At 44.1% G+C, this 24,897-nt stretch overlaps 1 protein-coding gene across 1 annotated transcript; it reads left to right on the top strand.

The window, feature by feature from the left end:
- Nucleotides 1-93: 93 nt before the first annotated feature.
- On the top strand, nucleotides 94-18,817 carry LOC142989701 (uncharacterized). Its single transcript, XM_076139345.1, has 49 exons — nucleotides 94-322; nucleotides 1,304-1,372; nucleotides 1,476-1,500; nucleotides 1,677-1,694; nucleotides 1,813-1,887; nucleotides 1,963-2,099; nucleotides 2,183-2,299; nucleotides 2,384-2,441; nucleotides 2,540-2,587; nucleotides 2,707-2,775; nucleotides 2,868-3,007; nucleotides 3,129-3,257; nucleotides 3,357-3,414; nucleotides 3,510-3,590; nucleotides 5,563-5,631; nucleotides 5,818-5,858; nucleotides 5,949-6,017; nucleotides 6,210-6,234; nucleotides 6,329-6,355; nucleotides 6,529-6,588; nucleotides 6,686-6,825; nucleotides 6,932-7,051; nucleotides 7,194-7,248; nucleotides 7,369-7,413; nucleotides 7,518-7,574; nucleotides 7,842-7,990; nucleotides 8,101-8,205; nucleotides 8,284-8,332; nucleotides 8,420-8,500; nucleotides 8,804-9,301; nucleotides 10,260-10,384; nucleotides 10,660-10,717; nucleotides 10,806-11,669; nucleotides 11,847-11,941; nucleotides 12,340-13,159; nucleotides 13,249-13,370; nucleotides 13,457-13,567; nucleotides 13,876-13,933; nucleotides 14,623-14,739; nucleotides 14,832-14,924; nucleotides 15,022-15,168; nucleotides 15,267-15,305; nucleotides 15,427-15,720; nucleotides 15,802-15,876; nucleotides 15,993-16,126; nucleotides 16,223-16,354; nucleotides 16,457-16,514; nucleotides 16,593-16,694; nucleotides 18,412-18,817. Exons 1-49 carry the CDS (start codon nucleotides 296-298, stop codon nucleotides 18,453-18,455), a joined length of 6,129 nt encoding a protein of 2,042 aa, XP_075995460.1. The 5' UTR covers nucleotides 94-295; the 3' UTR covers nucleotides 18,456-18,817.
- The last annotated feature ends 6,080 nt before the right edge of the window (nucleotides 18,818-24,897 follow it).

The following is a 24,897-nucleotide window of genomic DNA, read 5'->3' on the forward strand; positions in this document are numbered from 1 at the left end:
TGTTGACAATAATACTTGCATGAATTTAAAGACTAGCAGGAACTCGGGCTCCGGTCACGCGCGCGCGTGCACTTCACTTCCCTGCAACGAAGTTTCCAAACTCACGTCTAGAGTCCGCTGAGTGTGTGATTGGAGGACCCACTCAGAGGCGGAGCCGCTACATTTCTCTCTCTCTCATTTGGATGCTTTACACTCTTCGCCATCGCGCTAAAGGAACAGTTTTTGCCGACGACGTCTACTTTGTTGGTTTTGGCTTTGACTTCCTTTGGGGTAGAGGTTGATTCAAACGGCGGTGATGGAGGGTAAACTCGTAGCTTGCCAGGTGAGTGGATTTGTTTTACCTCTGTGTCTGTTTGTTTGTGTGTGGGCGTCTTTGTGCGTGGTTCCAGTTTTTTCCCCGTGCTTGCCGTCGCACAGTTTGCACAATTTTTCCCCTCTGAGTAGCCGAACAAACACACGTGTAAGCAATAGCAGGAATAACAGTAGCGCGCGCGTGTGAAATTACATGTCGAGGTTTACACACACACCTACTTGAGGCGTTAGAGCCTGAGGGGGCGCTGTGCACTGTTAGAGAGTGAGTGAGTTTAGTTTTCGTACTGATGAGTGATGGACGATGGTTTAGATTCGGAATGATGTCAGTAGATACAAGCAGGGATGAATGTATGAGAGTTTTTCTTCACCAGTTTGTTGATTATAAATTGAAAATCTAATTAAAATATCTTAAACTTTTATGATCCGAATCAATTAACCAATTCATGAGTAAAAAGTACAAATCTTATTGTGCTAAATATTTTATAAAGAAATGTAGAAAAAGAGGAGATAAACAAAGCAAATGAGTTGCATATTCAAATGTAAATGTCTTGTTGTTCATTCGATGGTGATGATGTGAAGATAAAGAAGGGAAAAAAAGGTTTATTACAAAAAGTACAGCATCAAAACAAACACCATAGATTGCCTGTGAGAGGTTCCGAAGCCAATATGAATCTCTCCCGAAACCCTTGTTCAGGCCCTATATAAAGTATGGTTGTTTTTTTGATAAAAAATCTGTAATAATACAAGATAAGACGAGGGGCCCCATTTTCTATGGACCCCTACATTTTGAACTAGAGGCCTCTCACCTACACATTCCACAGAGACCACACATGATAATGGAACTTTTAGAAACTACAAATGTGAAGGGAATGTTATCATTCACAAAACTTGTGTCTAAATTCCCAAGTGATGATCTATTGTGATTGATCTATTTATTGTTGTTCTATTTCTGAGTTGCTTGCTGATACCATTACTTGTTTTCCTGTTGCAGGTCTGCGTTGTTGCATTCACAAGGGTTTCTAAATTAAAAAGCCACATGCACTCACTGGCTCATCGACAGGTAGGCACTCATTGCTCACATATTCTTTGGTGTTTCTGCTTTGCATCAGCATTTACATACATAAACCTCATTCCTCTGTGTTTCCTGTGTTCTGTACCCACAGAAAATGATGGAAACCTTCCCGCAAGGTAATGTTTACCCTCGGCTGGTTGGCAACACACACACACACACAGACACAGAGAGCATTCACACATTTTCCCCATCCAAACACAACAAATACCTTTTAGCTGTAGACAATACTATATTTTTACATGTACGTCTGAAGCATAAATGAAAATAAATGTGTCCCATCTTTATTTTTCAGATAAGGCCTGGATCCTTGGTAAGGTTGTTTTATTTGTTAGCTAGTTTGGGATTCTTACAGCATGTAGCATGTCATGATGCCAATGTCTGTGAGCTGTGACGTATGTGTGAATAACGAATCCTAAACCTTCGGACAGACAGAGGACATCTCCTTCCCTACCTTCATATAACGAAGCCAGCAGTGATTAGTGACCTCACAGAACCAATCATAGGTGAGTGAATTGATCCTTGAAGCAATACGTCCAGCAGCTGTTGGATCTACGTTGACATTTTCTTTCTTCTTCCAGGCTTGTCTTTTGTGACCGTGTGCTATAGCACAGAATACAAAGCCAAGCTCTACCTGTGCCACGCCTGCACACAGACGTGTCCCGAGAGATTTCTTTTGTCCCACCTGCATTCTCCGGATCATCAAGCCAACTTCTACGTAAGCGCCGGCGCTCCATCACGCATGCGCTGAACGTGAACATTCAAGGAGCTCGGTTTGATTTCGTATATTGCAATTTTTAGAACTGCATGGAACCCAATAAGCTGAGTTTCGCCTGGATTCCCGGCATGGATATGAAGAAGGCTCTGAAGCCCAAGGCCATAAAGGACGCACAGGACGGAGGGTGCGGCCAGCTGCAGGTTTGGACCCGGAGATGTTCAGTCTTAGGTGATGTCCAAGTGTGAGGTAACCTTTTGTAAATGACCTACATGTTATCTGTCCAGGTGTTGACGTTGCCTCAACATCTCATGTCATCGCTTGTCCCAAAGAGCTACGCTGAAGGTACAGGCCCACAACATTTCACTCTCCCAATCAACCTTTTTGTTTTTGTGTATCACATCGCCTGCTTATGAATATATTTCTGATTCTTTTCTTCCTAGTGATGCAAACACTGAGTGAAAATGACAAGCTTCTGGCTGTGTTCCAAGGTGAGGATTGAAGTCCCCGTCGCTCAGTCATGGAGTTCAGTCCGTCTCTCATGGTTCTTTTGATTTCTAAGCCTGTTACTTGTGATGTCTCTCACACGTCTCATTGTCTTCTCATCTAGGTGTCTTGAAAAACAGGTTGAAGATACAAACGTACCTAAAAGACAGCAACCGGACGCATCCCCTTCTCGGTCAGTATATGTACCTAATCCAGTAATTCTTGATGTAACACACTGGTTGGTTGAGTCATTTGGTAATTGTGGTTTGTGTTGTGCCCCTGTAGGCACGCAGCACCTGGTGGAATGTGTTTGTGCTGAGCAGACGGAGAAGCGACACTACTTCTGCACGCTCTGCTGCCAAACTGTGGCCTCTCATGTGATCATCAAACACGTCATAAGCTTCGACCACATCCACGCTTACTTCGTAAGTCGCTATGTCACTGGTGGAGGTGTGAAGCGGAGGAAACACAATTTGGGTGGATTGGAAACATAAAGGAATCAAAACATGTCTGATTTTGTAAATGTGTCTGCTTTCATCCTTGCAGAAGGCTTGGCATCCTCGTACTTTGGTGTCAAAGGAATCCTACAACATTTACAACGCGTTTGCCGATATCATCCTGAATTTGGCAAAGCAGGCAACTGAAATACACCAAACTGCCGACATGGGTATAAAGGTGAGGGAAAGCAAAATGTCTGAAATGCATATTTTAAAGATACACCGAGTTGTCTCTTTCATGTATATTAACGTGACTCTGCCTGGCTTTGTGTTAAAGCAAGTGAGTGTGGGAGCTGCCTTATTCACATCACTGAGCCGCTCCTGTTATGCAGAAGGTGGGTTTTCATTTCCATTTATACTGTCTGTGTGAATATACTGTGTCTCTAATGGAATCCTGAGGTTTCACTAATTTGAGTCTGGTGGCATTTAGGTTTGAGCAAATTGGAATCTATGAGAAAAGGAAACAACGAGAGCAGCTTGATAACCATCGTCACACCGGGGGAGAAGCTAAGTAAGTGCAGAACTTCACCTCACCAATTAACTGTGAATGCACAACCGTGATAAGATAGAAGGGCAAACAAGGAGGGTTATATAGTATTTAGGGTCACGGAAAAACGACAAATGAACGTTAAATTGCTGGTTTGGTAATGTGAGGAATAGAGTAAAACCTGCTGAGTCGCAACTTGGCAGCATGTGACTGATGTTTATGTCATTGACGTGGCAATAATACGTCAAAACTTTACTTCAAATCAATCTTCAAGGTTCTGGCTAGTAAATAACTTCACTTCAGTTACAATCTGTATAACGTTATGGACCCTCTTAATCGAGTCTAAGAAAAGTTGAGGAAACCGATCTTCTGATCCAAGTAAATTTGGAAGTAAACCATGGAACAAGTACAAATGAAACAAAGTGAGAGGGAACCCCGGGGTTGCTCTGAATTGTATATCTCCGCCCCCTCTTTATATACTCTTTTGGGCTTGGGGTTTCCACGCCCCAAGCCCTTCCCCTTGCCCTACATTTTTTGGGTACTTTCCACTATTATAATTAGCCTCTTAGTTCTCATAGTGTATTGCTACCTTGCAGATTTTAAAAATAGTAATAATATCGAAACCCCTCCCATAAACAGGGTTTCGCCTCCTTCAGGACACTTCCTATTGTGCTGAGTCTAGTGAATCCCCAAGCTATACCTTATTTCTTATCATTAGTCATTGTGCACTTAGTGAATTCCTAACCTGTCCATTATCACTTATCTTTTGGTCAGCATGCCAATTCCACATTCCTTTCAGCATCTCATTAGAAGAGGGAGAGAGGGCACTTCTGAGACATCCATGCAAGGTATTCCTCAATGTACAAGAAGATATATATAGTTACAGCTTCATACACTCAGTGTTGGATCAATCATCGGAATATACTGTGCTCAGATCAATTATTCTCAACATCATCATAAATAGAACCACCCTAGCCCCGGCCCCCCATAATGACATCATGAATTATGTCACATTTGCTGATGACATCATGCCGATGTCATATAAATGGCCTCACACAGACACAGACGCTACTTAAAGACCGCGCAGGAGGACGTCCCTAGAGCAGAGAATAAGCTTGATATTTTTCCAAAGTGAAACCATTTGCATCATGCCGAAGGACAGGCGGCTGCCGCCGTCACCTCCCACAAGCCGCAAGGCAAAGCGTCAAAGATTGTCTCGAGCGAGCAAATCTCCACAAAAGACCGGTAACAGTTACACAATATTACGCTACTTCATTTGTAACATGAGGCTGGGGTGAAGGGGTTAAACATCAGGGGGAGGATGTTACAGGACAGTCGGCACCGGTCAGCACGACAAATTGGAGAGTGTGTGTCCGTTTGTTTTGTGTGTTTGTTTGTCCTGTTTGTTTATTTGGAGTTGCACCAAGAACCTTTCCTACAATTGTGTTATGTTTAATGTAAACTGAATGTTTGAACTTAAGTCTTTATCTGTGCCTTTTATTAAGCACCTATGAAGTTATGAGTGAGGTGGTCTTGCCTTGGCCTTAAGCCCAGACCACATACTCCCTGTGAAGGACATGGACGGATAATAAGCTGAGGCAGCCTGTTCCATTACAACACAGAGAAGCCCGCCATATATGGGCATGCTCTCCATGGATCTGACTTCCTGTGTATGCCGAAGTAAGACATTAGACAGATCTCAAGACAATAATGTGTGGCTACGACCTGCAGAAGTAAAAGGGGAACCACAACATGAATGCAAAAGGTGTTTTGTTACTTCAAAACAGGAAATGACCTCTACCCAGCTGGGGCAGGGATTAAGGTTTTCAGCACATCTGTCACATTTGCAGTGACAGATGAGTCTCCAGCTGTCACTTCTCACATCTGCTCTGGGTTTCACAAAGCTTGTTCAGATACTTGCAAAACAGAATAGATGGGATGTTTAAATGCCTACGTGTTTACACTTTTGTCTCATTGGGTCTATTTTGGTGTTAAGGTTTAAACAAAGGGGAATCTTTGAGAAAAGAAAATGAGAGCACCAAAGTCACACTGGCGGACCAGCTGGGTAAGTACAATTCAATGTAAACTTCACAACTGACCAATTACCAGGGTCATACATATACTTTAAGACCGACGGAAGAGGGAAACAAAGCTTTTTCTTCCTCCTGGTTGAAAATGTCAAATGTGATGTCATTCACGATTACTGTCCCAACCAACATGGGATTAAGAAAACTAATATTTTTTTCTCCAGTGCCTCGTCCTAGGATAACCTCCTGCAAACTCTCCTGTCAGGTGAGTACAAAGTCCCGCCTTTTAGAGGAATTGAGATGTTGTTCAACGTTGTCTCACTTCTCATTTGTTTGACCTTTTATCTCCTGGCAGGACTGCAACTTCCTCTTCCACACAGTGGGGCAGTACATCTCACATGTGAAAACGTGGGATCACAAAATGGTAAAGCCTCATCAGAAGCATGGACACTATTGCTGATAATAAAGTCAAATATTTCCTAACGTGTGTGTGTGTGTGTGTGTGTGTGTGTGTGTGTGTGTGTGTGTGTGTGTGTGTGTGTGTGTGTGTGTGTGTGTGTGTGTGTGTGTGTGTGTGTGTGTGTGTGTGTGTGTGTGTGTGTGTGTGTGTCACCAGGTGATGAAGAATATCTTTGGTCCAGGTATGACTCACTTTACTTTTTCTGGGGGGGGGGTGACTATTAACATCTTTGATATAAATCTGACCAGATGTTCTTTGTTTATCCTCTCATACAGGACAGCTGGGTGACGGTTACGAGAGAGGTACTCAAAACTTTCTGTGTATATACAGTACATTTAGTATGTGTTTGCTTTCAGTTCATTGAAACAAGCGGGCAGAACTACAATATTTAGACGTTTGTGTGTGTGGTTTTTTTAATGCTTTTTACAGATAGTTTTGAACATCCTGTGTAATCTCTCCTTCCTTTCAATATTAGCATACATTCCCTTGTTGAGATTGTACAAGTGCATCACTGAAAACGTTGAGCCAATTATAGGTAAGCTCACTCTTAAGTTCAACGTGTTTTCAGCTTATAATGTTCTACAATGTCACAAAGCTGCTGAATATTAATGTGTGTCTACTTGTCTTTTGAGGCGTCCCTCACATCGTGCTGTGCATCAGCACTCAGGCTGTGGTCCCACCCTTGAACATCTGTTTTGCATGTGAGGAGGTTTTCTCCAACAAGAAAGTCAACAAACACTTCCGCTCCAGAAAACATCTCACGCTCGCCTTGGTGAGGTTTGGTTTTGCGCCGGTGGTTTTGAATAGCAAACGCTGTTTTTTGAGCACAGTTTTGTTGCCTTTGCGTTCGAGTGGTTAAATTGCTCTCGGTGTTGCAGTTGTTGCAGAATCCGCGCCGGCTGCCTTTTGCCTGGGACGTCCAGCTGCAACTGCAAGAGCTGAAGTCACTCGCGACGGAAGAACAGAGGAAAAAGAATCCAAATGAACGGGTGGTGAAGGTAATAATGCACATCTGTTGCAAGGAAGTCATTTTACCAGAAGCATAGCATAAAAATCAAAAATTGTGATTGTTGTGTTATGAGAAAGCAAACTATATCATCCTTTTTATTCATTACTGATGGAGGATCTTTACTTTTACAGGTATTTGATATCCCATACGGGCTGTATCCTCCAGATGAATCACACAATCAAAGTAGTAAGTGTTGTTTTCATCACAATTGACCAAGGACCATCACAAAGACCCAGGTTATGTCTGGTGCTTTTTCTCAGAGACACCAAAGTAATTGACGTGTTTTGTCTTTGTCATTATCTGCAGTGTTGGAGACGCTTCGACCGTATCAACATCGTTCACATAGGGGAGGTTAGTGCTTCAACCACCGAAACCGAAAGCTTCTCTTTAATTACATGAATAATGTTTTGTTACTTGTGATCATTTTCTGTGTGTGTGTGTTTGTGTGTGTGTAGTTCCATGGGTTGAAACATTTGGCCACTTCAAACACAATCAGGATTTTCCGCTGCTGGGTGAGTCGTCGTAGCAACCTGCCTTACTGTAGCATGAAGAGGACTCTCATTGCCTCTGTAGACCCTCAGATAACCCTCAATAACTACCAACATGGATCAATATGTATTCAATCATTTTCTTGCTGCCCTTTCTTTGGGGCAGTCTTGTCACAAGTAATACACAACCCGTTATCACACAACATTTGGAGACATTAAAGGTCGCTGAGAGCACAGGTTGTACGCTACACTCCCCACCATGTAACCTCACCTGTTACCTGATGTTTCCAGGTCAGGAGTTTATAGTGGAGTACAACGTGTGTAACCAGCTGTTTCCTTTCGGAGGGTGGGCCTACTTATGCTTGCTCTGTACCAGGAAGCTGTCGGAGGAAGAATGCCATGCTCACATTTTCAGTCGGGAACATATAGTAACATTTCTGGTGAGTATGAACCAATAATGTTAACGCTGTTGGAACAACATGTTTAAGAACATACATGTATAGATGCAGAGCTTTGAACACGGGCCGTACGTGTGTTTGTGGTCGTGTAGAAGTACTTCCACCCAGGCTCACTGGACTCCTGCTCAGGTTCCACAGGAACATTATTGGATTTGGCCAAACAGGCAGCCCTTACACACCCTTTGTCATCTGCACAGGTAATCAGCATCAGACATTTAATATTGAATCCGTGTTGTCTACCATGTGTTGATGTTTCTCCTTTTTGCCTTTAAAAGAGAGTAATAATGCACGAGCCCATCATAGAGACATGCCCCTATGATCAAGGTGAGCAAACGTCTACCTGTAAGTTTTGCATACGTAACGGCAAGGTGGAGTCTTGACTGTTTACTTAACTATTTTTTCCCCCCTCAGCCGTAAATCTCATCTCGGGTGCTAAGAGGTCAAATGGGGAAGGACAACTGTTCCCTCCAATAAAGGCTAAAAAGAAGCTGGGTGAGCTAAATCAAGTATTTTGGGTGACCTCCTGTTACTGTGTGTTGTGTCTGCTGTCAAAGATAAAAAGGAGAAGCATTGAGAAAGACCAAGGGGGGGCGGGGCGTTCAGTAGAGGGAATTCTTCTAGTTCTAAGCATTCGAACTTGACATGTTACTGTGATAAATAAGTAAGATGTAATGTAACAGCTGTTTTGACACAACAATGTACTTCATGCAACTGTCTTCAGTGTGATCCTTGTGTTTTTTTGTATAGTACTAACAGTGCATAAAATGTCACACATCTTTATTGCGTGTGTCTTAGTCCCTACAGAAACAACAAAAGAAATGGACAAAGACAATGTGACAGATGATGGGCAGAAAAGCGTCGGGACAGAAGTGACAGCGAGCAGTGGAGAATGTTCACACGGCAATCAGACTGAAAAGTACGTGGCAAGTGAAGATGACGCAGTGAAGGATGCCGATAAGAAGAAGCTCGCACCAAATGAAAAACAATCCCAAAAGAGAAACAAGGCGATTTCTGAAAGCGTTTCGGACCCTGTGATGATGGGTAAGAAGACAAAAAAGCCGGAGAAAAGTTGTGAGGCCTCAGAATTAGTCCAGCATCCAGACAACGGAGCAGAGGCAGGAAAGGGAAGAAACAAAAGAAGCAGAGGCGTCCTGATTGAGAAGCTAAAAAGCAGCAAGTGTGAAAGTTCACACAACAGCTGTCCCGGCGAGGACGCGAGCAGTGCAACGGATAACAAAAGGCAGCGTTTACATGAGGGGGTGGACGCAGCTGATAAGACCACAATGATTAAAGGTACGTTTACGCCACATTGAGTGGCTGCTCCTCAGTGTGTAAACATGGAAGAGCACCTGGAGTCTTCAGCGTCTGCGTTCATGAACCAGCCTCGGTTTGCTGTTCCTTGCAAAATTGACTGCATGTCTTCATGTCTTCCCGCTTTGTTTTTTGTTTTTTTTATGTAAAAAAAGAAACATATTTAGTAGAATCTGGCATTGCGATGATGTGAAGATGAAGGAAGGAATCTCCGCTGACCATGTCTTTGCTTGTATAATAAGGTTTTATTACACAAAGTACAGCATCAAGACAAGCACCATGGAACGCTTGTGAGAGACTCCGGGATGAGTCTCTCTCGAACTCTGACTTTCTGACATATTTATACAGTTGCTTATCACTGAAGAAAAGACCTGTTCAGTGGGTATTGACAAAACACCTGAGACCACTGTAAACCATTTTGACTGTTAACTGTATGTGAGCTGTTTAAGCCCAAGGCTTAAACAGACCCCTGAGACTTGAACCCTATGGTGTTAAAGTCTCTGGTCATTGATCTGTGATTCAAAATCTGCAAATTTACCAAGCAGGCTCACTGAGATCAGAAGACCAAAAGAGTTTATTTCAGCGCTGTCTTGAGTACTTCTTTGAGCATTAACATCTGGTGTGTCTCAACTTGCTTAAGACAAAGAGCTCCTACATTCCATTCACAGACTTACACCTTTCTAGACTTTGTGGCTCCAAAGATAAGAAAAGTGAAAATATGTTCATCCTCAACATTCAAGATCCTCAAGTATCGCCTGTAGATCTGTAAAGTAGAAAAGAAAAGGTTTCCATTTGAGAGAACTTATGGCCGTGTCCCCTCAGTGTGTTTGATTTTAGGAAAAATGTTGTCCATTTGTTTTTTCCCGATGACGGAAGTCCTCTAAACACACTTTCATTTCATTATCCATTCTGTGTGTTCATTAATAATTTCCTCTTTTAGGTTTAAATAGAATATTTGCATGCAAGTGTGATGGACAGCAGCCCATCTACTTCTGTGAATACTGTTCAGTGAAGATCACCGAGCAGATTATCATCAGCCATTTTCACAATCAGATGATTCTAGTGGTGAGTAGACGATGTCATGAATTTAGACTTCAATTTATCTATGAATTATATAGAACCCTATAACAGAACAGATACATGTGTGTCTTATTTCAGTATTCCACACATAATGTAACTGATTTTCACAATGTCTATTAAAAACTGATATAAACTGATTTGATACATTACCATATTTATATTGATGCAGACACCTTAAACTGGATCACATGTTCACCTGGGTTCAAATTAGATTTTTAAGAGATTTGAAATTAATCTTATTATGCATCTTTTCACTGCAGGATTTAGTTCTGGATCAAGACACGTACAAATACATCTCAGAGGAAAACTGTAATTCTGGTGAGAGATTTTTTTTATTACCTTTTAGAATTCATAAATGACACTTCAAAAAGCAATTTTTGGAAAAACTATTGCGTGACCTTCACAGGCATGAAGATGGTGAGAGAGCTTCATGAGCGCCCAGCTGGTTGGCGTGGACTCCCTCCTCCTGATCCTCCTCAGCCCGACTCAGCAACTGAGGCCACGTCTGTCATGACATCACATGAGAAGTTCAATGTTAAAGCAACCCCCTCAAATACTGCAGGAACCTGCACTGAATTAACAGCAGCCAGTGTCACTGCAGAAATCCAGAAACCTACAGACACCACTAGGACCTCTACTTCTACTTCATCCACTTCTACTGACACCACAGCAAAATTGAGGGAAACCACCTCTGAGGCTCACACTAAGACAGCAGCTCCTACCTCAAAAGCTTCCTCAACCTCCCACAAATCCACAGCAACCACCAACCACTGCCCTGTAACGACCACGTTGACCACGGCAACCTCCAAGTCGCCGGCAGCCTCTTCCAAACAGACACCAGAGGCCCCTCGTTGTACAGCCTCACACACGGCTGCAGCCTCCAAATCTGCAGCGGTGATCAAAGGACTGAAAGACAAACAAGAGATGATACCCAAAATTACAAGTGAATCAAATAAAGCAGCAGTCCTCTCTCACACTGGAGCCTCGTTGCAACATGCAGCCTCACACAGAAACGCCTCAAAGTCTAAAGAACCTGGAACTGCATCCAAAACCCCAACTGTGACTTCTGCTGTTCACAAAACCTCTGCTGTCAGTGAAAACACCAAAGGGTCTCCACAAACCAGGAGTTCAGAGAAGTCGAAGGCTTCGCCACATATTCATCATAAGAGCAACACGCCAGCCTCGGCATCGCCGTCCCCATCCAACCATAAGGCATCGGCCAAAGAAGCTGCCAACGGTGAGATGAGGCCTGAGAAGAACGCTGACGTTGGTGAGTATTTCTTAATAGGAAACCTCCTCTTCACTTTTAAATTGTGAGTTAGTTTGGATTAAACACACTGCAAAAAAGCAGTTAAGAAAAGAAATTCTCTTCTTCTTATCTCTGGATTTGTTTTTAGCTTATCTTGTGAAATCTAACAAAGGTTTGAACTTGTATTTTATGTTGCAGCCATGAAGATGGGGAGAGAGCTTCATGAGCGGCCAGCCGGTATGTGTGGACTCCCCCCTCGTGCTCCGCAAGACATTAAGGAAGACAACCTCCAGGTCAGTGGAGTTTATCCTCTGTCCATCAGTTGCTTAAAGCAGCAGGGAATATAGATACAAAGTTTAGAACTTAGAGAATAATCTAATACTGCAGAGGGCGATTATGCACTAATGTTTCATATATTTGATCATGCAACAGAAGAATTGCAGATAATACACCAACCATAACACCATACATCATCTATGGTTTATATGGTCATTGCCTGTTCTCATGCATTGTAGTTCAATCTTTGGTTGAATAAATCCATGTGTGATAGTACAATCATTCAAATCATCCTCTTGTATGAGTATAAATAGTTTGTTTATTGTTAGTTAGATCCAGAAGCTTTTTGTTGTTTTTCCGGTCTTTGATGGCTTTAATGTGGGCATTCTGCTGAAAGTGCTGTTTCATTTCAAAGGTTGTGGACATGGAGATTGATCCTCCTCAGCCCGACTCAGCAACTGAGGCCACGTCTGTCATGACATCACATGAGAAGTTCAATGTTAAAGCAACCCCCTCAAATACTGCAGGAACCTGCACTGAATTAACAGCAGCCAGTGTCACTGCAGAAATCCAGAAACCTACAGACACCACTAGGACCTCTACTTCTACTTCATCCACTTCTACTGACACCACAGCAAAATTGAGGGAAACCACCTCTGAGGCTCACACTAAGACAGCAGCTCCTACCTCAAAAGCTTCCTCAACCTCCCACAAATCCACAGCAGCCACCAACCGCTGCCCTGCAGCGGCCACGTTGACCACGGCAACCTCCACGTTGACTACAACCTCTTCCAAACAGACACCAGAGGCCCCTCGTTGTACAGCCTCACACACGACTGCAGCCTCCAAATCTGCAGCGGTGACCAAAGGACTGAAAGACAAACAAGAGATGATATCCAAAATTACAAGTGAATCAAATAAAGCAGCAGTCCTCTCTCACACTGGAGCCTCGTTGCAACATGCAGCCTCAGACAGAAACGCCTCAAAGTCTAAAGAACCTGGAACTGCATCCAAAACTCCAACTGTGACTTCTGCTGTTCACAAAACCTCTGCTGTCAGTGAAAACACCAAAGGGTCTCCACAAACCAGGAGTTCAGAGAAGTCGAAGGCTTCGCCACATATTCATCATAAGAGCAACACGCCAGCCTCGGCATCGCCGTCCCCATCCAACCATAAGGCATCGGCCAGGGAAGCTGCCAACGGTGAGATGAGGCCTGAGAAGAACGCCCACATCGGTGAGTATTTCTTTCTCCTCCTCACTTTTGAATTGTGTGTAAGTTTTGATTTAAATGAGATGAGATTATCTAAATTCTGTGTTTTATAGGCGTAAACCAACTGATTAAGATCACATGTGAAAAACGTCAACAAGTCTACTGCCAGCTGTGCTCAGTCAAGCTGAAAAACTCCGGGCACATCAGTAGCTACTCCCATCGCTACAACTACGTGGTGCGTGTTCCAAAGGCCTTCGTCACCTGGAGGAATCTGGAAGCTTGTCTAACATTGTAACGGAATGTTTGAAACTTTGTTGACAGAAATATAAGTTCCCTGACTGGAGCGCTGCAGAAAACAAGGATGGAAGCGAGTTGCTGCAGCTGGTGACCCGCTTGGCTGAGGAGGAGAAGAAGGCAGGATGCACCCACCAGGTGACTCTCTCTCTCTCTCTCTCTCTCTCTCTCTCGCTCTAGCTCTCGCTCTCGCTCTCTCTCTCTCTGGCTCACTCCCTCACTCTCTTGCTTGAAGTCCTCTTGTCTTCCTTCATAACGAGGTCTCAGGTTCTGATTTAATTGACCAATAATGAGCTTCAGCTGTTCAGAGTCGTGCCAGTACAAAAAGTGATTGTTGTGCAATAGAAATGATTTGAAACTTAGACATAGTTTATGTGTGTGTTCGTGCATTTCTTACCATTAATTCAATTTAGTGTAGTTTAATGGAAATGTTTGTTTTGTTTTAGGAAGTGGGATTGAGCCATGAAGACTACAAGCTGCTGTCCAGTCTTCCAGACAAAACAGGTAGGGAGTCTTGTGTTGGAATGCCAGGAAAGTAGAACCACTGCCTCAAAACAACAGTATTTTGGGGGATTGGCATGCTGTTAAATTCAATGAGTTATTTCCATACTCTTGTATTTCAGTAGTGAGACATTAATATATCTTGTATCTGCAATAAGAAAAGCAACATAAATCATCTGAGCTAAATATGCCTAAAAAAATTCAAAACGACTCTGTGAGTCATGACGACGTTGATCTCACTTGAATGTGTTAAGTGAAGATTTGAGAAGATTGTAGAGTGTTGTTGTTCATTCGATGGCGATGATGTGAAGATGAGGAAGGACATGGTAAGCCCTGTGTATCCCATCCTCTATGGATCCCTACATCTTGAACCAGAGGCCTCTCTCCTACACATTCCACAGATACCATACCTACTATGGAACTTCTAAAGACTACAATATCACACATAAATATGGAACTTTTAGACACTACAAGAGCAACACAAAGACGTCTCAAGGTTATTGAGGGAATGTGCTTCGTCTTGAGAGGGAATGTTGATACGTACTGCTGTCTGGACCAACATACTAATGTCGACGATCAAACAGATTGAATTTGGAATAAAAAAATTTCTGAATTCTGATTGGGATTTCCATAGAAAATTGCCGTTGTTTGAAAACATACTCTGTTGTTGATGTTCCTGTCTTTCTTTTTAGCGATTCTTAGGTTGAAATCAATCATGCAGAAGCAGAGGGAACCGCAGGTCTCGTCGTCCACCACAGCCGAAGATGAACCAAAGAGTTTAAGACCGCAAGCTTCCTCAGCCAGTACAGGTGAAGCTTTACGCCCAAGACTCTCGCTCTGCTCCAGGTATAAAGTTACTCTGTTTTTCATAGAATGCAAATTAACCAGAGTTGTCTCTCAGATATGCAACAGAGGGAAGTGGCAAAACTTTCTTCGAGTTCCAAGTCGGTGCGACGCAGACGTGAGCTCCAGAAACGGCCTGTTCAAATCTCCAGTGAGCACACAAATCCTTTCTCGCACACTGTTTTTAACAACTCCTAACACCTCTTATTTAAATGCCCGCTCATCTATATCACTGCATTCTTCATCAGCAATGGAGTCCAACTCAACAGAGGACAGACCTTTGGCCTCTGGACAGGCAGACGGGGACCTGAGCTTGACGGGGGAAGGCACAGAACGAGACAAACTAAATCCGGAGCCTGTCACTTCTGCAAGCGCTCATAAGTCGTTCATCAGAGGTACCAATAACACAAGATGAACATTGTCTAGACTTCACTTTGACAGCAGGGTTGGAAAACATAATAATACACAGCCACTCAACTGTCTCTAATTGCAGGCAAACGGAAGTCTGGATCTGAATTGAAGTATAAAGGCAGTAAGTAACATTGTTAGCACCTTTAATATGATCCTGGCCTTTATAAATATTTATCCCAGAGTTTGTCACCATTCATTTACGCAAACCCAAGTCTCACATTGCTGCATCCCTGTATCCACAGAGAAGAGTTGTTCTCCTGGCAACGGCTCAGAGACCACAGACGCACCCGCCTCTAGCTTGAGAGAAAGACTAGAGGGGCTGGAGTGGAGAGACGGAGAGGAGGGAGACGAGCATCCCGGTATTCTGCTGGGAGGCACGCTGGCAACATCACCATGTCCATCTGCTACAGCCAGCACGGACGAGCAAAGTCCCAGAGGACAGGGACAAGAAGAACTCCAGGCAATGACAGTCTCAGAACACAGTATGGGACCAAGCCAGCCCACAGTGTCGCAGGTTCTCCCAAACACCTCAGAAGGTACGTGTCGAACATTTTTGAGTCTGAATTTGTTATTTTGAGGTTCAACATACTTACATTACTTGCGTGGGTTTGTCAAAGGCGGAAGACCTGAGGAACACAGCAATTTGTCCGTATACTTGATGGTGAAGGGAATGGACACTCAAGCGGTCATAGGTATGTGTGTGTGTGTGTGTGTGTGTATGTGTATGTCCTGCAAACCTTCACCCCTGTTATTTCACTGTAGGAAGGCTTGAGCGTGTGTAGAGTTGATGTATGTGTGTTGTCCTCAGGTCTGGGCTCTGTGTGGGAGTGTCGAGGAATATCTGTGGATACCATCTTTCTGTGCGAGAGCTGCAGGTTAAAGATCCGGGTCAGTAAGATCTGCGAACACGTGGTGAGCGCCAAGCACCAGTTCAATTACGTGGTGAGTGAGCGGCGCCCTTACTGTGCTCGTGAGGGTTTCACATATTTCAATCTGCAATGCTTTCAGGATTTTCACCCTCGCTTCTGTCTCTTCCAGTGGAGGCACTACCGCCACTTTCTACATTTCTGGCCGGATCTGGATCTATCGGATGAAGTCAAACTGAATCTCTTGAAGGAAATTGCCCAGATGCTCTCAGACCGGGAGCGTTCCATTGGCATCGATGCACAGGTAACCTAGCAAGTGTCAAAGGGATCTGAACTCCAGTGGGGATTTAGACCACATTTTTTATGGTGATTCATTTTCTTAATAGAGACGCTTTCTCTCCCAAAGGTTTTACTCCTGAACAAAGAGGTTTTTGATCCTATCGACATGGCTCCATTCAGTGAAGGTAGGCGTCTCATTAGGAACCACTGATGAGAGTTTTTGGGTGATTTGTACCAACTGCATCGATTTCCTTTTTTTGTAGCGCTAGAGATCGTGCAGAACATCAGAAGAGCTCAGACGGGGGGCGCCGTCTCTCCGCACAGGAGTAGTCGCAGCAGTGAGTCCCTCTGCTCCACCTCAGTGGGTAGGTCAACATCAAGGAAACGTTGAGAGAATTGTGAGGCTGTTTGTGGGTTTGATCTCTGCCACACGGGCCGGCAGCATAAACCGATTGGATTTGAGGAGATTTGCACCTTTTTAATCTTTTGTTAATATAAAGGTGATGACAGATGAGAGGTCTCAGTGTATTTGAGCTCTCATAACATATCATATACTTGGAACTTCCACACTCACAAATCAGACCACAACCTAGACAAAGCTGTGCATGATCAGTATCACTCCTGACATTTGACTGACTAACTAATTAACTCAAACTAAAGACTCTGCTTCACCGTAAGCATCTGATACCAGTGAGTATATGTTCTTGAGCTTTCTGGGTTCAGAGGTAGATCTTTTGATTTATCTGAACTGAGAACAAAAAAACTTCATCTTGTGTTCTTTAACTCCTCTTCTCTGCTGCCCATTGCCTCCTGTCCTGATTTGCGGTCTCTCCCTGTCAGGAGCGAGACATAAAGCAAAGCATCACTCGGGGGAGGCTGTACTACCTGGAGACATGGAGGAGGACGAGCGCAGAATAGTGACTTCCTCTGCCATCTTGCCATATGCAGCTGCTAGCACAGTAGTGACTTCCTCTACCTTTTGTCCTCAACTGGGTCAAACCTCCTCAGTGCCTTCCAGAAATGGACCCCCTCCAACGCTGCCAGCATCTGATAATTCATTGGTCAGACCTTGCACCCCTAACCCCCCATTGGAGGATTGTGCACTAACCGAATACACACACAGCTCACCACAGCCTGTGTGTGGAGGCGGCCATAGATCAGCATTCCTCCTGTCTGAGCCCACCTCTGTCAACCCCACTCTGACCCCTACTAGCCCATCTCCTGAGGATGAGGACGGCGGCCAACTTTCTGATAAACAAACAACCGCTGTGGGCGTGGCCTTGTTTGATAACTTCAGGGTTCTGATAAACACGACAAGAGCAAACGCCCTCCCCTGCACGTCAAGGCCAGATATGGCCGAAACGACCTTGAGCACCATCAAAGAACAGGACCAAAAAGGAGGAGATTCTAAGCATGTGCTGATAACATTCAAAAGGAATTTTAAGACACCCCCCATTGCTTCATCAAAGAGGACGGTTTCACAATCTGCTCCCACCATCTCCTCCCACAGCCCTCCTGAAGGTTGCTCAGCTACAGGCAACATTCCAGCCAGTGTGAGCGGAGACGCTGCTGTAGGCGCCATGTCACCTGTTGCACCTGTTGGTACACAACCCCGGGAAAGTGTCGCTGCTCAGGGTGTCTGCGGCAATAAGAGTCCCATCCCACGTGAGGCCACCGACCAGAACCCACCTGGGACACAACAGTCCCCGGGTGACGACGCAGCGGGGTCTTATCAGCGACCCATTCACCCGCTCATAACTGTCCGAGTAGACCCCAGAAAACGGTGGTTAGATAACGCTACAATCAACAGAGTGGTTTAGGACACTTGTGGTTCCCCTATGGTTCCAACTTAACGCCATGTTGCCCCTTTGCCAGTATAAAGAGATGACTTTTACCACAATTCATCAGTATGTACATTGGAGCTTTTACAGGCTAAACAGCAGCAGGCAATGTTCCTGCTAATGCTCGGAATTCAAAACAACAAGAGGAATAATATATGCCATGGAAAGCCATCTACAAGGGTTATTGATACAAACGATGGCTCGATTGAAATGCAGAACTTGTTTTTTTTTCTCTCCCCAGGGGTGCGTTTCAACCCTCCCGCTCACTTGGCTTCCTTCACCTAACGAATGAAATGACAACCTTTGCATGCGCCGACCCCCTTCCTCATCACTCTCCTCTGGACTCCTGCGGTCAATAACAAACACTCACCCCAGCATTTTCTCTGAAACTAACTTCAACCTGTTTTTATAATGACATTGATGTCAGTGATGTCTGCATCCTGTCTGACTGGCTTTAATGTGTGTACCCAGGTGGAAAATTCATTTTTTTTAAACGTTATATCCGTCCTTTTCAGATTTCAAGGAAGAATCAGTTGAATAATTAACTAAGAAGGAGATCCGCACCTTTGACGTCTCTTTGTCTCCGCTGTACTGTATGGCTGTGTTTTTGTCACCATGTAAGTGAAGTTACTGACATTTTAGAGAAGCTCACTTTCAGAAAAATGGGTTAGTTATTTCTCAAACCTTTCCAAGGTTAATTTGACTTGTTTTATAAGCTATGACCTAAACTGAGTTTTGTTTGGGTCTGAAACTGTTTTATATTTCTATTCTGTTAATTTTAATGACATTTTGTGAAACATATCGATAATTTCGTAAATGTGAAATATTTATGTAGTTTTCTGAATACATTTCTGGTGTTTTTCTTATTAAAAGTTTCATACGACTTCTAGAATTGCCTTGTTTCCATTTTATCTGTGGTTGCCATGACAATTATGTAAATCTCTTTCTTCAAAGCTTTTATTGCTGTCATGGGAATGTCTGCTCTGCTAAGGGCAAGATGACTCAGTTGTGTAGAGGAGCTGCAGGTTGTTAGAGATTTGGGAAGAGATAAGTTTGGAATTTGTGAGGGAAAATGCTGGTTTTCTTATTAACATGTGTAATCACTGTGCATCTTCCTATATCATGCTACCATATGCACAGGTTTAGACCTTAAAGCAAGCAATGGTTCCGACATTTGAAAACAACAGTTCTTAGATGGATAGTTCTCCTGACAGCATAATTCTAGTCTTTGCACCCAAATGTAGAAAATGTCCGATTGGCACCAGAATGAAGAAGTGCAGCTGTCCTCTGTGCAGAATGCTGTTTTCATTTAAAGCTTGTTGAATGCCACCTTGGATCCTGATAAGCTGAACATACTCAAGGTCAGTGTCTGTGAGATGGAAAGAATTTGGGATTTTAACTTATAGATAAGAAATGTTCGGTCTGTCGTGGCAATTTTAGCATAAGTCAGTACAGTCAAAGCACGCCTGAAGGGACCAGTGAGGCTCTGGAGAACCTTCAGGCGTGCTTTAACTGTACTGACTGGGACGTTTTCAGATCTGGCACTGTCAGCCTGGATGAGTACACAGAAGCTGTGACGTCATATATCAGCTTCTGTGAGGACAGCTGTGTACCGACACGCACCAGGGTGAGCTTTAACACGGCAAACCCTGGTTCACAGGGAACCTCATGCAGCTCCGCCGGCAGAAGGAGCATGCATTGGGGGAGTGGGGACAGAGACGGGTTTAAAGAGGCTAAGTACAGATTTAGCAAGGCAGTGAGAGATGCTAAAAATCTGTACTCTGAGAAACTGAAGCAGCAGTTTGCAGCAAATGACACTGCATCTGTGTGGGAGGGTCTCAGAAAAATCACAAACTACAAGCCTAGACCCGCTCAGTCCCTAAATGATCTGTGCCTCGCCAACAGGCTGAATGAGTTTTACTGTCGCTTTGATGGTCAAGCTGCCAGTTTTGACACCGTCCCCCTCGACACCTACAGCCATCAAGTGTCCCCCCCCTCCCTCCCACCTCCCCCCTCCACCTCCTCACATATGGCCCTCACAGTGGCCCCCTCCTCCCCCACCTCATCAACGACCCTCTTGTTGAGAATGATTGATCTGAGCATAGTATATTCCGATGATTGATCCAACACTGAGTGTATGAAGCTGTAACTATATATATCTTCTTGTACATTGAGGAATACCTTGCATGGATGTCTCAGAAGTGCCCTCTCTCCCTCTTCTAATGAGATGCTGAAAGGAATGTGGAATTGGCATGCTGACCAAAAGATAAGTGATAATGGACAGGTTAGGAATTCACTAAGTGCACAATGACAATGCATAATGATAAGAGATAAGGTTTAGCTTAGGGATTCACTAGACTCAGCACAATAGGAAGTGTCCTGAAGGAGGCGAAACCCTGTTTATGGGAGGGGTTTCGATATTATTACTATTTCTAAAATCTGCAAGGTAGCAATACACTATGAGAACTAAGAGGCTAATTATAATAGTGGAAAGTACCCAAAAAATGTAGGGCAAGGGGAAGGGCTTGGGGCGTGGAAACCCCAAGCCCAAAATAGTATATGAAGAGGGGACGGTTGCTCTGAAACCCCGGGGGTTTCTGAAACCCCTGGGGGTTTCAGAGCAACCCCGGGGTTCCCTCTCACTTTGTTTCATTTGTACTTGTTGCGAATAAACAATTTACTTGGATCAGAAGACCTGTTTCCTCAACTTTTCTTAGACTCTATTAAGAGGGTCCATAGTTTATACAGATTATAACTGAAGTGATGTTATTTACTAGCCAGAACCTTGAAGATTGATTTGAAGTAAAAGTTTTGACGTATCATTGCCACGTCACTCTCACTTCTAGAGAGGGACGTTAACAGGCTGTTTAAGAGACAGAACCCCCGCAAAGCTGCCGGTCCGCACTCGTGTCTCACCCTCCACGCTGAAGCACTGTGCCGATCAGCTGTCTCCGGTGTTCACCGACATCTTCAACACCTCATTGGAGACATGCCACGTACCAGCCTGCTTCAAAACATCTACCATCATCCCCATCCCCAAGAAGCCAAGGACCACAGCACTTAATGACTACAGACTCGTTGCTCAGAATCAGAATCACAATCACTTTATTTGCCAATTAAGTTTGCACGTAAGAGGAATTTGCTGTGGTTCTGGGTGCGAACATATAACATATAGAAAAAGACAACAGAAGACAACATATAAAACAACATAAAACAACATGTACATACAGCAGCTTGGTGAATACTTCAATTAAAAACACACTAAATTAAATTAAATAAGTTAACTAAATGAGTGCTGATGAATAAGGTGTTAAAAACGTGCAGGGGATTATTGAAATAAATTAATTTAAGACTACTGTTAAATAAAGTGAAAGTGCAGGGGTTTATTGTGAGTCAGTGGAAGACCCGGGCCTTGTTGATAAGGCCCACTGCCGAGGGGAAGAAGCTGGATTTGTGGCGCGAGGTTTTGGTCCTGATGGACCTCAGCCTCCTGCAAGAGGGGAGGGTTAAAAACAGTTTGTGTCCAGGGTGGGAGGGGTCGGCCAGGATCTTGCCTGCTCGCTTCAGGATCCGGGAGGCGTACAGGTCCTGGAGGGACGGCAGGTTGCAGCCGATCACCTTCTCGGCACAGTGGATGATACGCATCCTGGGAGATGATGGCTCCCAGGAAACGAAAGGACTCCACAGTGTCAACTGGGGAGTCCTACAGAGTGATGGGGGCGGGTGGGGCTGCGTTCAGTCGGAAATCCACTACCATCTCCTTTGTTTTCAGAGCATTAAGCTCCAGATTGTTATGCCTGCACCAATTCACCAGACGGTCAGTGTCCTGCCTGTAGGCAGACTCGTCCCCATCAGAGATGAGTCCAATGAGGGTGGTGTCGTCCGCAAACTTCAGGAGTCAATCAATGATGCTTCACGTTCATGCCTCGCGTGCAGACTTGTGTTTCACAATGTGTCATGCGTCATGTTATTTTCACGCACACACGCTCTTTGCTACAGCTGTCACTAAAGGTGTGTTTTTTTGCTGCACAGACAGTCTCTTGGCGACATCCGGAGCAGATATCCTGTTGTTGTGAACATTCTGCACAGAACTATGTGGCAATGGCCTGCACAACACTTTTACAGTTTCATGATACACATTTCTAAGTCGTAGGCGTTGTCACATCAATAATGCATGCTAATAAACGTTGATAATAATATTACTTCAGCTGGTGCTCCCCCATCTGAAATCCCTCAGCGACCCCCTCCTGGACCCCCTGCAGTTCGCCTACAGAGCCAACAGGTCTGTAGACGACGCTGTCAACATGGCCCTCCACTTCACCCTCCAGCACCTGGACTCCGCAGGATCCTACGCCAGGATCCTGTTTGTTGACTTCAGCTCTGCCTTCAACACCATCATCCCCTCACTGCTGCAGGACAAGCTCTCCCAGCTCCATGTGCCCGACTCCACCTGCAGGTGGATCACAGACTTCCTGACTGACAGGAAGCAGCACGTGAAGCTGGGGAAACACGTCTCTGCCTCACGCTCCATCAGCACCGGTTCCCCTCAAGGCTGTGTTCTTTCCCCTCTGCTCTTCTCCTTATACACAAACGACTGCACCTCCAGTCATCAGTCAGTCCAACTCCTGAAGTTTGCGGACGACACCACCCTCATTGGACTCATCTCTGATGGGGACGAGTCTGCCTACAGGCAGGAGACTGACCGTCTGGTGAACTGGTGCAGGCGTAACAATCTGGAGCTTAATGCTCTGAAAACAAAGGAGATGGTAGTGGATGTCCGACTGAACGCAGCCCCACCCGCCCCCATCACTCTGTGTGACTCCCCAGTTGACACTGTGGAGTCCTTTCGTTTCCTGGGAGCCATCATCTCCCAGGACCTCAAGTGGGAGCTCAACATCAGCTCCCTCACCAAAAAAGCCCAGCTAAGGATGTTCTTCCTGCGCCAGCTGAAGAAGTTCAGCCTGCCAAAGACATTGATGGTACGAAGGTTGAGGTCCATCAGGACCAAACACCTTATTCATCAGCACTCATTTAGTTAACTTATTTAATTTAATTTAGTGTGTTTTTCATTGAAGTATTCACCAAGCTGCTGTTTGTACATGTTGTTTTATGTTGTTTTATATGTTGTCTTCTGTTGTCTTTTTCTATATGTTATATGTTCGCACCCAGAACCACAGCAAATTCCTCTTGAGTGCAAACTTAATTGGCAAATAAAGTGATTCTGATTCTGATTCTGATAAAAATACTATGAATAAAGTTGTCCAACAGTCTCAATGACAGACACACGAGATGTTCAACCAAGCACGTGTTATACATTTCCCTTCGTTACAGACATGGTTTAGTGTGTGAGAACAAGAGAAAGCATTTTTCGATCACACGTCCTTCACAACTATCACAATAATGTTACAAACAGTCTCTTGTTCCTCACTGTAGCGTTCAGGTGTACCATGTGATACTCTGTGGATGGAAATTTTTATTCTTGTATGATTAAGTGCTTGTGTAATCATGTTAAGTGGGTGAGACTGTGATTTGAGGGAGTGTGTCCAAGAAACCAGACTTGACATTTGTCAAAACCACTGCTACCAGACCAGATGCATCCTGTCACAAAGTAGAGGAGTTTTCTCTGTTCTGCAAAATCAAGAACAACAACTCTTAGCAGTATTGAAGAATCGTTCTGATATTCTTCTGCGTGTTCGTTTGTGGTGAATCAAGAGGAAAAGATGAGGCAAAGATGACCTGGAATCTTCAGGAGAGCTTTACTGGAATAAGACCTTGGACAGCGCTGGTTCCACCTCTGGCATGCACCAAAGAAGGACAATCAAATATCTCCGTGCTGCCCTATTTATCCCGCATATACAGGGCATTTACATAGTATTCTAATTCACTGATGACAATGTAGTTCAACTGTTATCTATTGGTCAGCCGGCTTCAAGAGGGGCAGCGCTAAGATTCAAATCTGAGGGATGAACAGATGTCTGTGGGGGAAAATAGAATTCTCTTTGTGTAAATTAAAGAACAATAGTATAGTGTAATTAGCTCTTTGATCTGAAGAAGCTCCCCCTGACTGCCTGTCTATGCAAACCCCCTCTCTTCCTTCTTCCTGGCCACAGATGTTTGAGGCTTTGATAAAGTGTATTAGAGTGACTCCTTCACCTATTGGCAGATATGTGTTATCTAGCCCTCCTGAAGAGAGAGAGAGACGCTGTATATGCTTGTGTGTATTATCTCCAGACTTTCCCGGGGATAGCCATTTGGTTTACTTGACTTCAGTTACTGGATTAGTTATATGTGTATTGACATTATTTGTTATATTCCAACAGCAGACATAGTCAACCATGGCAGTATTGATGAAGGGGATATATGCACTGATGGAAAACCCATCGGCGCGTTCTCAGCGAGGTACATGAGCGTGAGGTTCTGTATATGAGACGTCTGTTCAGCTGAATATAATAAGACCTGTGATTCTGCAGTTTGGTTTTGGGTGTTTTCCTCTACTCACCGGAGCTCGGCCAACTCACTAAACGATGTAGTGAGTTCTGTGTTTGTTTTTTCAGTAACATACTCTTCACAATAACACATCTGTATTCTGCTATGACTCCAAAAGTTTTTCTCTATATATGAAGACTATTCCTGTCGCATTTGCTGTATATTAAATATTATAGATGTGTGTAACCCTGATGCAGTGAGCGTGAATGCATCGCGAGAGAAGGAATAATGTGAACTTTTG

This window comes from Genypterus blacodes, unplaced genomic scaffold (genome assembly GCF_046128005.1).
Source record: "Genypterus blacodes isolate CSIRO-AG114 ecotype Tasmania unplaced genomic scaffold, CSIRO-AGI_Gbla_v1 ptg000438l_1, whole genome shotgun sequence".
Lineage (NCBI taxonomy): Eukaryota > Metazoa > Chordata > Actinopteri > Ophidiiformes > Ophidiidae > Genypterus > Genypterus blacodes.